Here is a 14349-nt window from a genome sequence, read left to right on the forward strand (position 1 = left end):
AAAATTCTAAGACCCTTGCCTATCAAAAATCTGTCAATCTCAGCTCTGAAATATTCAATTGACTACCCTCCCCCGTCCAGCCTCAATAACTTTTCAGTGGAGAGAGTTACAGATTTCCATGACCTCTTGTGTGTTCCCTTGCATCATCTCTGAACCGCCATAGCTCAAACTTTAAGATCAAGCCCTTTCACTCTGGATTCTTCCGTCACACAGAGAATTGTCCTCTTTCTACAATATCTCTCACACCTCAGTTGAGTGACTGCTCCGCTATCTATACTGAAGGAATGCAAGTCTAGTCAGTGCAATCTGCCCCCAGAACTTAACTCTTTCAGCTCAAAGTAGCCTGACTGTGTTCAACGTCCAAACTCTTGGCTGAAGGATGGTTCTGTATTTTAAAATGTTGACCTTTATTTACAAATCCTCTGAGGTTTCACCCCATCCCAATCTCCATAATAACTCACTTTCAACACTGCACATCCCTGCTTCAGCTTCTTTGATCCTAAGTTCGGGAACTCCCTGCCTGAAACGTTCTGCCTCCCTAGCTCTTGTTCCTTCTTTTGAACTCCCGTTGGTGCCTCCCCCTCTAACTAATCCTTTGGTAACCTGTCCCAATATCTCCTTATGTGGTTCAGGGTCAAATTATTATTCAGCAATGCTCCTGTGCAATACCTTGGGATTTTAGACTACGTTAAAGGTGCTTGTGGCACAAGTTGTCATTGATGCTGTGTCAAGAGTTCGCGCGTGGTCAGGAACCTTTCCCCCAGTCTGAGTCAGCACTGAATTGCGGGGGGGGGGAGAAATGTGGGTGGGAGAAACAGTAATAGGGTTAAAAACAGAAAATAAATATGAATAGCTGCTTATCTTTCATGCAGTACAGATAATGGTAATTTTTGTTCTCTGCTGTCTTCATATAGAGTTTACAAAATTCTTATTTCTACTCCCCTGAGCTGACCGTAGAGTTAGCAGGAAACAATAGGTTATATTCCTGTCCTGTCAAAGCGAACAGAAGTGTAAACCAGTCATTTGTCATGTGCCATGTACTTTGAACATAACTTTTGGCCATTTAGTCTGCAGAGTCCGGAGCTAACTCATAGCACAGAAAGCGAGTCCCCAGCTGTTAGTGTTATCTGTCTGCTGCTGTAACTGTGGTAGTGCGGAGAGAGCCTGTGTCATCGTCAGATGAAATACTCCTTCTTGCCTTCGCTGACGGAGTCCTGGTAATTGGCATGGTTCTTCAGTGCGGCGTCCGTGGTCTCAGTGTATTCCGCCCCCTTCGTTTCGTTGGTGCGGTATGTGCCTTTGTGCCTGTACAACAAGTGACCCATCACAGCGACGACGCAGAAGACGACGAAGATCACCAGCGCTATCACGCCTGCGAATTTCACGAGGATGGGGGTTAGTAAAGAGGAGCCAGACACTTACACACCAGAAACTGTCCGTTCAGAGTACTGTTACAACAACCATTTGCGTTTAGGTAACACCTTTCACATAATAAAACGTCCCACCGCATATCATAAGAGTACCATCAAACAAAGTTTCAAACCATGCCATATAGGGATGGCATGGTGGCACAGTGGTTAGCATTGCTGCATCACAGAGCCAGGGACCTGGGTTCAAATCCCAGCTTGGGGCACATGGAGTCTGCACATTCTCCCCGTGCCTGCGTGAGTTTCCTCCGGGTCCTCCAGTTTCCTCCCACAATCTGAAAGACCTGTTGGTTAGGTGCATTGGTCATGCTAATTTCTCCCTCAATATACCCAAAAAAGGCACCGGAATGTGGCTGCTATGGGATTTTCTAGTAACTTCATTGCAGTGTTAATGTAAGCCTACTTGTGGCACTAATAAATAAAAAACTTAATGTGGGAATATCGGTGACCAAAGTTTTGCTCAAAGAACTAAGGCTGGAATTCTTTGGCCATTCAAGCCAGTGGGATTCTCCAATCCCACCAGCATGGGGTGACATCGATGGGATTCCCATTGACAGTGGTATGACCAGAGAATCCCACCGCTCGTGAACAACATGCCACCTCCCGGCCATCAAGAAACATGCAGCTGGGAAGCCAGAGAATCTCACCCTTAAGGCTGAGAAAGAGGTCATGAAATGCAGAGGCATTTGGAAAGGTAATTTAGGAACTTAGGATCAAGGCATCTAAATGCATAAGCCCCAATAGAAGGTAAAGGAAATCTGGGTTACGCAGGGTTAGAATTGGAGGAAGACCAAGTTCTTGAGAACCGCTGAAAGAGGTTCCACAGAGGGCCAAACTATGCAGGAGATTGAATGCAAGTAAAGTTATGAAACTTACGAAAGTTGAGGTGTTGCCAAGCTGGAAATCAATGTGGGCTAGCAGACACAGGGATAATTGATGAGCAGGGCCTTGCGCAAGCCAAGATGTGGGCAGCAGAACGTTGGATAAATTGGCACAGAGATACAATACACACAGCTGTCTGATGTGAAAAATAACATGAGGAGGAAAAATGTCCACAGGTGCTAGCCCCTCTCACGGTGTATAGGTTAAAATAATATTTACAGTCAATCTGTTTATGGTTGTTCTACAAATATCAATCCTACTATCTTCATGGAAACCCTACTGTGTGTCCTCCCTCCCTACTAGGCTGCTCCCATAGATTTAAAGAATGATTCTATGGAAAAGAAGACAACAACTGTACATCAGCCCGAGAGCTAAACTGGGCCACAGGAACATAGGAATAGTGAGATGAAAATAGACCAAGGATCACTGAGTTCACCTCCTAGCAGTCGCACAATAAAATGATAATGTAATTGATAACCAAACATCCAAACATGGGAAGGTAATGGCCTAGTATTATTGCTAGACTATTAATCCAGAAACTCAGATAAATTGGGGATCCAGGTTTGAATCCCACCATAGCAGATGGACCTGGATCTGTTGTGAAGCAGCAGTGCTAACCACTATGCTACCCGTGCTGCCCTTGGACAACAGCGCGACCAACGATTGAGGAACCCAGCCTACACCTTAATCTGATCTTACCTCCAATGACTGCTGAGTCACTCCTTATTGCATTTGTTTGGAGCTTACCCTCTTCAATTTCCCCAGGGTGATCTGCAAAGGAAACATAAGAACATAAGAAATAGGAGCAGGAGTAGGCCATCTAGCCCTTCGAGCCTGCCCCGCCATTCAATAAGATCATGGCTGATCTGTTGTGGCTCAGTTCCACTTTCCCGCCCTCTCCCCATAACCCTTAATCCCCTCTCTTATCAAGAACCCATCAACCCGCTTCTTAAAAATATTTAGTGAGGCAGCCTCCACCACTTCAACGGGCAGAGAATTCCAGAGATTCACCACCCTTTGAGTGAAGAAGTTCCTCCTCAACTCCGTTCTAAACCGCCTCCCCTTTATCTTGAGGCTGTGCCCCCTAGTCCTACTGTCTTTTTTGAGCGGGAAGAGTCTCTCCACCTCTATCCTATCCATCCCATTCATCATCTTATACGTCTCAATGAGATCTCCCCTCATTCTTCTAAACTCTAACGAGTACAAGCCTAGTTTATTCAGCCTCTCCTCATAGCTCAATCCCCTCAACTCCGGTATCAGCCTAGTAAACCTCCTCTGCACTCCCTCCAGGGCCAAAATATCCTTGCGCAGGTACGGCGCCCAAAACTGCACACAGTACTCCAGCTGCGGCCTCACCAATGCCCTATACAGCTGCAGCAAGACCTCCCTACTTTTATATTCAATCCCCCTCGCTATGAAGGCCAGCATCCCATTCGCCTTCCTGACCACCTGCTGCACCTGCAAGCTGGGTTTTTGCGACTCATGCACAAGGACCCCGAGGTCCCTCTGCACCGTCGCCTGCTGCAGTTTTTCGCCACGTAAGTAATAGTCCTTCCTACCATTCTTCCTACCAAAGTGGACCACCTCACACTTGCCAACATTAAATTCCATTTGCCATTTCCTGGCCCATTCGCCCAGCCTATCTAGATCCTTCTGCAGACTCTCCACACCCTCCGCACAATTTGCCTTTCCCCCAATCTTGGTGTCATCAGCAAATTTCGACACCCTGCACTCGGTTCTCTCCTCCAGATCATCTATGTAAATGGTAAATAGCTGAGGCCCCAGCACCGACCCCTGGGGCACCCCACTAGTCACCAACCGCCAATCCGAATAGCACCCATTGACCCCCACTTTCTGCCTCCTATTTGACAACCAATCCTCTATCCACGCTAACACCCTACCCCCAACTCCATGTCCCCTGACCTTCTGCAATAACCTCTTGTGAGGTACCTTGTCAAACGCCTTCTGAAAATCCAGAAAGACCACATCCACCGGCTCTCCTCTATCCACTGCCCTAGACACATCCTCATAGAACTCCAGTAAATTTGTCAGACACGACTTCCCTTTAATGAAACCGTGTTGCGTCCGCCCTATCAAGCAATTCCCTTCAAGATGCCTCGCAATTTCCTGCTTAATGACGGATTCTAACATTTTACCTACCACAGACGTTAAACTAACCGGCCTATAATTCCCCGCCTTTTGCCTGGCACCCTTCTTAAACAACGGCGTAACATTAGCCGTTTTCCAATCTTCCGGCACTTCCCCGGAATCCAGCGACGTCTGGAAAATAACCACCAAGGCATCCACTATCACCTCCGCCATTTCTTTCAGGACCCTCGGATGCATTCCATCCGGTCCTGGGGACTTGTCCACAATCAGCCCCTCCAGTCTGTCGAGCACCACCTCTCTAGTAACAGTAATGTCATTAAGACCCTCCATTCCTACCACCTTTCCATCGCTAACACCCGGCAAATTATTCACGTCCTCCTCCGTGAAAGCAACGTTTAAATGACAGTGAGAAATGATTGTCAATCTAACACAGAGAATAAGGATTGGATTTTATGGCCTCGCTCAAGCAAGACTGGAAATTCCTGCCTGAGTTCAATGGGGATTTCTGTTGTCGAATCCTTGCCCGCAACAATTCCGTGGCGGGGAGGCAATAGAGTTCCGGTCAAAGTCTCCACATCAAACCTTTTAATGTGGCCATGTTAGATTTCTCTGGTCAGCCCCACGTACAAAGAACAAAGAACAAAGAACAACACAGCACAGGAAACAGGCCCTTCGGCCCAACAAGCCCGCGCCGCCACCTTAACAACGTGCTTTACCTCCTCCACCCTTGACCCATGTCTATGCTTATGGTACCCCCATTGGAAACTAGATTAATAATTTAGGGACAATTTGTTACACATCTGGGTAATCGCATTCGTCCTGAGATGTGAAACCCCAGAAAAAAAAAACTGGCTGGAATTTTCCAGCCATTCACGCCCTGCTGCTGCTGCAGAAGCGGGGACAAAGAATTTGTCGCCCAGCAAAATCTCCGTTCACTGCAGCAGGACCAGAGGATCCCACTGGCATCAACGGCCAGAAAATTCCACCCCAACCCCCATTGGTTTTGGAACGCGTCTCTGGACCAGATTCGCCCGAATTATGCCAGGGTTGGGTTGAAAGCAGTTAAAGTATGAGACAAGTTATTTGAGCTTGCCAAGATTCCTTAGATAGCATCTTCCAAACTCGCAACCTCCCAGGAGGTTAAAAGCAGCAGATGTATGAAACACCATCACTTGCAAGTTTTCCATGGTAGGCTTCTGCAGAAAATGCAGATGTATGGGATTGTGGGTAATCTAGGAAGTTGGATCAGGAATTGGCTATCAGATAGGAGACAGAGGGTGGTGGTGGATGGTAAATATTCATCATGGAGTACAGTTACGAGTGGTGTGCCTCAGGGATCTGTTTTGGGGCCACTGTTGTTTGTAATTTTTATTAATGATCTGGATGAGGGTATAGTTGGGTGGATTAGTAAATTTGCTGATGACACCAAAATTGGAGGTGTGGTAGATTGTGAGGAAGGGTGTCATAGTCTGCAGGGAGACTTAGATAGGTTGCAGAGCTGGGCCGAGAGGTGGCGGATGGAATTTAATGCGGAGAAGTGTGAGGTAATTCACTTTGGTAGGAGCAACAGATGTGTCGAGTATAGGGCTAATGGGAGGACTTTGAATAGTGTGGATGAACAGAGGGATCTAGGTGTGTGTGTACATAGATCCCTGAAAGTTGGGAATCAAGTAGATAAGGTTGTTAAGAAGGCGTATGGTGTCTTGGCGTTTATTGGTAGGGGGATTGAATTTAGGAGTCGCAGTGTAATGTTGCAACTGTACACTACTCTAGTGCGGCCGCACTTGGAGTACTGTGTGCAGTTCTGGTCCCCGCATTACAAGAAGGATGTGGAGGCGTTGGAGAGGGTGCAGAGGAGGTTTACTAGGATGGTGCCTGGTATGGTGGGGAGGTCCTATGAGGAGAGACTGAGGGATTTAGGGTTGTTTTCGTTGGAAAGAAGGCGGCTAAGAGGGGATCTTATTGAAACATATAAGATGATTAGAGGTTTAGATAGGGTGGATAGTGATAGCCTTTTTCCTCGGATGGAGAAAGCTAGCACGAGGGGGCATGGCTTTAAATTAAGGGGGGGTAGCTACAGGACGGATGTCAGGGGTAGGTTCTTTACCCAGCGGGTGGTGAAGGATTGGAATGCCCTGCCTGCTGCAGTTGTAAATGCGTCTAGTTTGGGGGCGTTTAAGAGATCTCTGGATAGGTTTATGGACGAAAAGGGATTGGTATAGGCTAGTGGGTCATTGTTTTTATAACTGGTCGGCGCAACATCGTGGGCCGAAGGGCCTGTTCTGCGCTGTAATGTTCTATGTTCTATGTTCTATGTTCCCTCTAAGCCGCACACCATCCTGACATGGAAAGTCACACAGAATAAATTTATTATTTTCCCTCGCGAATTATCCTGATGAGTGCAAGATGAAAAGCTTCAACGAGATGTCTCTTTTCTTTTCAGCAGTTCTCAAGGCCTCTGCTATTTTTAAACAGTGTCAATGCAGAATTGAGAAGGATCATTGAATCCAGCCTGAAACCATTCAAGCTATTAATCTACGAGATCTGTATATCACTGACGTTTACTGGACCATAAAATTCCACTTAATTTATCCCTTCACTATCCATCTTATCTTTCAATGTGCACCGGTCTGTCTTATTTTTATGTAGATGCAGTGTTCCTTCTGATAATCTATCTCTGTGTGTTTGTCACATCGCAGCATTTCAACAGTTAAACATTCACTAAATTGGCAAGCATCCTTTTAAAAGCAAATCTCGCTGTGTTCAAATGAGGAGTGAGTGGGAGCCCTGATTGAATGATAGAATTCCCCACAGTGCAGAAGAGGCGCTTTGGCCCATCAAGTGTGCACCAAATCTCTGACAGAGCATCTTAGCCAGACCCTCTCCCCTGCCCTATCCCCATAACCCTACACTTTTCCAGTGGCTAATCCATCTAACCTACAGATCTTAGAATTCTGAAGGGTAATTTGGCATGGCCAATCCACCAACCTCACATCTTTGGACTTTGGGAGGAAATTGGAGCACCTGAAGGAGACTCGCACAGACACAAAGAGAACGTGCAAACTTCACCCAGTCAGTCACCAGAGGCCAGAATTAAACCCAGATCCCTGGCACTGTGGGGCAGCAGTATCCACCACTGTGCTGCCCTTGTAACATTAGGATTCAAGGGGAATCACAGAACCACAGAATACTACAAAGCTGAAGAGGCCCTTTGGCCCATCGAGTTTGCGCCGATGTATAAAGGCCCTGACCTGCCCATCTAATCCCACTTGCCAGCACTTGGCCCTTGGCCTTGAATGCTATGCTGTGCCAAGTGCTTATCCAGGCACTCTTTAAAGGATGTGAGGCATCCCACCTGCACTACCCTCCCAGGCAGCACATTCCAGACAGCTACCACCCTCTGGGTAAAAACGGTTTTCCTCAAATCCCCCCAAAACCTCCCACTTCTCACTTTTAATTTGTATCCCCTCGTAACTGACCCTCCAACTGAGGGGAACGGCTGCTCCCTATCCATGCCCCTCATAATCTTGAACATCTCAGTCTGCTCCAGAGAAGACAACCTAAGCCTACCCAAACTCTCTTTATAACTTAAATGTTCCGTCCCAGGCAATATCCTGTGAATCTCCTCTGCACCCCTTCCAGTATGATCACATCTTCCTATAATGTGGTGATCAGAACTGCACGCAGTACTCCAGCTGTGGTCTCACCAAAGTTCTATACAACTCCAACATGACTTCGCTGCTTTTGTAATCTATACCCCGATTAACAAAGATGGGTGTGCCACATGCCTTTTTCACCACCGTATTAACCTTCCTTTCCGCCTTCAGAGGGCTTCAGAAGCTAAATAAACACAGCAAAACGAAAGGAACAGAAAAATATGCTGATAAGGGGTAGGTGAAATAGGATGGGGGGAGGGTCCCCTGGGGAAATAAAACATCGGTAAAGACCAGTTGGGCAGAATGGTTTATTTCTGTGCTGTAAACATTCAGAAAATGAGTCACAGAATCAGCACAGAAAAGGCCCTTCAGCCCATCGAGTCTTCACTGACAATACCTACCGCGAAAGGCACACTAATCCCATTATGCTGCACTTCTCCCATGTCCTTGAATGTTACGACATTTCAAGTGGATAAATTTACATCAGTCATTAAAGCCAATTCAACTCTTTCCGTGTAAATATTTGTGATGTAGAGGCAGCCCTTGGCAAATCGCATACTTTCCTCTTCAAACTTTCAAACTCTTCAAACCTGGCATGTGTTTTTGGAGAGAATCTGACCTGGCCCTGCAACATTGCACACCCTTTCACCAATAAGCATGCTTATTGAGCTATTAATCTCCAATATTGGAAGATTGATTATTTTCCTAACCAAAGAGTGAAGAACTCACTCCCATTCAGAGGATTGTATTCAGGACACACTTGACTCCCCCCCTTCCCCCACTGTCACTCTGGAGACTTGGACTCCAAAAGGCTGGAAATACAAAAGGTTGTGAATGTAGCCCAATCTATCAGGAAAACCAGCCTCCCATCTGTCTACACTTCCCGCTGCCTAGGCAAAGCAATCAGCATAATTAAGGACACCACGCACCCCGGACATTCTCTCTTCCACCTTCGTCCATTGGGAAAAAGATACGAAAGTCTGAGGTCACGTACCAACCAAATGAAGAACAGCTTCTTCCCTGCTGCGACCAGACTTTTGAATGGTCTTACCTAACATTAAGTTGATCTTTATCTACAGCCTAACTATGAATGCGACATTACATTCTGCACTCTCATTTCTTTCTCTATGAATGGTATTCTTTGTCTGTATAGCTCGCAAGAAACAATACCTTTCACTGTATGCTAATACATGTGGCAATAATAAATCAAATCCAATCAAAATCAAATGAGTATGACAATCTAGGCTGACTCTCAGAAGGTGTTGCATTGTCAGAGGTGCCATGTTTAAGATGGAGCATTGAACCAAGGCTTCATCTGCCCTCTCCAGCAGAAGTAAAGATGGCATTTTGAATAAAAGCACCATTGATGGCACGGTGGTTAGCACTGCTGCCTCACGGCATCAGGGACCCAGGTTCGATTCCTGGCTCGGCTTACAGAGCTGAATTTGCATGTTCTCCCCATGTCTGCATGGGTTTCCTCCGGGTGCTCCGGTTTCCTCCCACAGTCCAAGATGTGTGGGTTTGGTTGATTGGCCTTGTTAAATTGTCCCTTAGTGCTAGGGGATAACGGGGTAAATATGCGGGGCTACGGGAGTAGGGCCTGGGTGGGATTGTGGTCGGTGCAGACTTGATAGGTCGAATGGCCTCCTTCTGCAGTATAGAGATTCTATGATTCTATGAAAAGGAGGGAGATATCCCTGGTGACTTGTAAAAGTATTTATCCCTCAGTCAATTTCACAAAAGAAAATGGGTCGGAATTCTCCAGCCCCATTGTCGCTGGCAGCAGAAATAGAAAATTTGGCACTCAACCAAATCTCTGCTCATTGCAGCGGGACTGGAGAATCCCAGTTGCGGGGGAAGTTGGAAAATCCAATCCATTATCAAGTCATTATCACATTGCTGGTAGTTGGAGCTATCCTGTGTACAACTCAGGAAAGCTCCAACTTGACTTCTTGAGAAGGTGAGAGGGCATGGGATCCAAGGGCCTTTGGCCTTGTGGATCCAGAACTGGCTTGCCTGCAGAAGGCAGAGAGTGGTTGTGGATGGGTCTTTTTCTGAATGGAGGTCAGTCACCAGTGGAGTGCCCCAGGGATCTGTTCTAGGACCCTTGCTGTTTGTCATTTTCATAAATGACCTGGATGAGGAAGTGGAGGGATGGATAAGTAAGTTCGCTGATGACATGAAGGTCGGTGGTGTTGTGGATGGTCTGGAAGGATGTCAAAAGTTGCAGCAGGACATAAATAGGATGCAGGACTGGGCGGAGAAGTGGCAGATGGACTTCAACGCGGATAAATGCATAGTCGTCCATTTTGGCAGAACCAACGGGATGAACGAGTACACTATCAAGGGCAGGAGTCTTGGTAGTGTTGAAGAGCAGAAGGATCTTGGGGTCCGGGTCCACAGGACTCTTAAATCGGCCTCGCAGGTGGAAGAGGTGGTCAAGAAGGCGTATGGTGTACTGGCCTTCATTAATCGAGGGATTGAGTTTAGGAGTCGGGAGGTAATGCTGCAACTTTATAAGACCCTTGTCAGGCCTCAAATGGAGTACTGTGTGCAGTTCTGGTCGCCTCACTATAGGAAAGACGTAGAAGCTATTGAAAGGGTACAGAGGAGATTTACAAGGATGTTGCCTGGACTGGGAGGCATGCCTTATGAAGTTAGGTTGAGGGAGCTGGGTCTCTTTTCCCTGGAGAGACGAAGGTTGAGAGGCGACCTGATAGAGGTTTATAAAATGTTGAGAGGAATGGATATGGTGGATTCTCAGAGGCTATTTCCCCGGGTTGAAATGGTCGCTACGAGAGGACACAGATTTAAGGTGCGGGGAGGAAAGTACAGAAGTGATGTTAGGGGTAAGTTTTTCACTCAAAGGGTGGTGAGTGAGTGGAATCGGCTGCCGTCAGTGGTGGTGGAGGCGAACTCGCTGGGGTCTTTTAAAAGACTTCTGGATGAGTATATGGGGTTTTATGGGATTGGGGGTTATAGATAGGAGTTGATGTGATCGGCGCAACTCGTGGGCCGAAGGGCCTGTTTGTGCTGTAGTGTTCTATGTTCTATTAACTTGGCTGCTGTGCTTCCCACATTACAACAATAATTACAATTCATTGACTGTAGGAATGTCCTGAGGTAGTGAAAGGCTCGATTTAAGTGGAAGTCTTTCTTTACAATCTTAGCTTGATAACTGCAGAGTTATTTCGGGCCAGCAGATAGAGCTATTGCAGGTTGGAATTCCGATATTATTCCGCACACACTGAGTTAAAGCATGCTTCGCGATAAATCAAAGTGTCGGAACTGTTGACTTTCTAATTGTGTTCTGTCTCCTAGGTTAGCCGAAAGCAACCAATGTGAGTTTAATAATACCATTTGTCGTTCTCATCACGTTTCAATGAATCGGGTCCATTAGTATCACTTTGTCATACGCTATATAGGAAGAGGAGATTGAGGGGTTCCAGATGATGAAATAAGTTAATGGGGCAGATTCAAGAGGTGAGAAATGGTGAACAAAGGGCCCGCATGCTTAAACTTTGCGACATCATTGAGAGGTTACAGCTCAGAAAGAGGCTATTTGGCCTGTCATGTCATGTCAGCCAAGTTTCTTCTCCACGTAGCCCTGGCCATTCTCTCATTTCACTAAATAAGCTTGGAGCTAGGCCATTAGCAGGGAACTGGGGAAGAAACCAAAAGAGGAAATGCTGGAAAATCTCAGGAGGTCTGGAAGCATCTGTAAGGGAGAGAAAAGAGCTGACGTTTCAAGTCCAGTTGACCCTTTGACAAAGCCATCTGGACTTGACACATCAGCTCTTTTCTCTCCTTACAGAATTTGGTTTCAGATTCCAGCATCCACTGTTATTTAATTGGGGAAGGAATCTTTTCATACAAAGGATGATGGAAGCTTGAAACTCAATCCTCAAAATGGCTGTGGATCCTTGGGCTAAACTGGACATTCCAACATGAGATTTAGTTGTTTTATTTTGTTGGATAGGTGAGTTGAGAGAATGATCACGATGTCAGTGGATTTAAAAACTAGAGGGAGGATGATTGCATATCACTAATCTATCTAGGATTTGCATCATACTTCATAGACTTGTAGCTTTCTCAAATGTGAGATTAATTCTCCCTTTCTACATCAGGGCTCCCGTCTCAAGCCCAAACTGTGCTGTTAAAATAGTTAGCATGCCCGACTCAGTTTCCCCAATGCTTTTCTTTGCTGCCATTCTCAACTGCTGAAATTGTACCAGTGGAGGGGAGGTGAGGGTGTCTCCTTTTTCCCTTAATGGCCATAGGCCCTTCTCTCACCACTCCTGGAGTTTTACTTGTGGTGGAGCCCACCAAGCGGACTGATATACAGGTATGGAGAGGAGGGGTGCCTGTTTGCAGATCCCAAATGCCCACTGGAGAATGCTCTCAGGTAATCCATCTCCCCACCTCCCCTCATAACTCCACATCTCATCTGCCTCTCGCCCAGCCCAGCTCACCACACTTCACTCAATGGGGTCTGCCAGCCTGGCCCCGGAACCCCAAATTTACCTTCATTGAAACCCCAGAGCTTGTCTTCTTCAGGGCTAGTTCTTGTCAGATTAAAATCCAACAGGTTTACTTGGTGTCACAAGCTTTCAGAGCGCCACTCCTTCATCAGGTGAGTGGAAATTAGTTCACAAATGCAGTATATATAGGCAAAGACACAATTGCAAGATAATTCCAGATTGGTATAGGAAGAATGGTTGGAGTTTTTGAGGTGCAGGGGACTTCTCCTTGGTGATTTGGCCAACATTGATCCCTCAATCAACATCACCAAAAGATATTGTCTGTCCCTACAGCTGTTTGTGAGAATCTACAAAACACAAATTGGCTGCAGCATTTCCCACATTACACGTTACCCAAGCTTCATAAAGCACGGAATCTCCTGGGATCGTGAAAGGTGCAATTTCTTATTCAGAATATCGTGTTATTCCTTTCTGTTATAAAGGTACCGATTTACTAATTGTTTGGTACAAAGGCTGTTTCCTTATCGGCACTATCTCCCAAGTGCCTGATATTCTTTTCTTGGCTCACTTACCAAAGTGATGTTCCATTTTTGAAGTGTCACAGATGTGTTATCATCCAGCAAGTACAAGAAGCTAACTTGTGTATGCCTTGTTTCCCTGTCATGTTTATTCCCAGCAGCCATAAGCTATAAATTTGTAAAGCTTGAGCTAGAGAGCAGAGTTATTCCCTTCTTTATATCTCCGGGATGTGGCAATCTTTTCTTAAGTCAGACTGATGGGTTGAGCTGCCTGTTAACCTCTTTATTCTATAGGAAAGGGTTCGGTGTAAAATGAGTTGGCCAGTCAGTATTTATGGACTTGATCCAGAACACAAAATAGCTCTAATCAATCTGAAATTTCTCATTGTCAAGTTCAAATCATTCCATGGCTTTGGCCTCTTCTTAGACTTTTGAATGGACCTACCTTGCAATAAGTTGATCTTTCTCTCCACCCTAGCCATGTCTGTAACACTACATTCTGCACTCTCCCCCTTCCTTCCCTATGTACAGTATGATGTACTTCTGAGGCTGTATAAGTTTCTGGTCAAACCTTATTTGGAGTATTGTGAGCTGTTTTGGCCCCATATCTAAGGAAGGATATACTAGCCTTGGAAAGGGTCCAGAGGAAGTTCACAAGAATGATCCCTGGAATGAAGAGCTTGTCGTATGAGGAACAGTCAAAGATTCTGGGTCTATAGTTGTCGGAGTTTAGAAGGATGAGGGGGGAATCTTATTGATACTTACAGGATACTGCGAGGCCTGAATACAGTGGACATGCAGAGGGTGTTTCCACCAGTAGGAAAAACTAGAACCAGAAGGTACAATCTCAGGCTAAAAGGACGATCGTTTAAAACAGAAAAGAGGAGGAATTTCTTCAGCTAGAGAGCAGTGAATCTGTGGAACTCTTTGTCGCAGAAGACTGTGGAAATCAGGTCATTGAATGTCTTTAAGACAGAGACAGATAAGTTCTTGATTAATAAGGAGGTCAGGGGTTATGGGGAAAAGGCAGGAGAATGGGGATGAGAAAAATATCAGCCATGATTGAGTGGCGGAGCAGACTCGATGGGTCGAGTGGCCTAATTCTGCTCCTATGTCTTATGGTCTTATGGTATGCTTTGTCTGTATAGCTCGCAAGAAACAAATTCTTTTCACTGTACACTAATACATGTGACAACAATAAATCAAATCAAATCAAAATTAAATTGACTCTCACCAACTTTTACAGATGCACCATAGAAAGGACCACTTGGTATGC

At 45.9% G+C, this 14349-nt stretch overlaps 1 protein-coding gene across 1 annotated transcript in view; it reads right to left on the minus strand.

Annotated features, from left to right (window-relative positions):
* Positions 1 to 964: 964 nt before the first annotated feature.
* LOC145349767 (contactin-associated protein-like 5) overlaps positions 965 to 14349 on the minus strand; it is an 803770-nt gene continuing 790385 nt past the window's right edge. Inside the window, exons 23-24 of the mRNA XM_080198309.1 lie at positions 3009 to 3080; positions 965 to 1372 (exon numbers count right to left, since the gene is read on the minus strand). Coding sequence (XP_080054435.1) covers positions 1176 to 1372; positions 3009 to 3080 — 269 coding nt within the window. The 3' untranslated portion in view covers positions 965 to 1175. The remainder of the gene's footprint in view (positions 1373 to 3008; positions 3081 to 14349) is intronic.

Source organism: Carcharhinus amblyrhynchos, chromosome 11, assembly GCF_965287045.1.
Source record: "Carcharhinus amblyrhynchos chromosome 11, sCarAmb.v2.hapA, whole genome shotgun sequence".
Classification (NCBI taxonomy): Eukaryota; Metazoa; Chordata; class Chondrichthyes; order Carcharhiniformes; family Carcharhinidae; genus Carcharhinus; species Carcharhinus amblyrhynchos.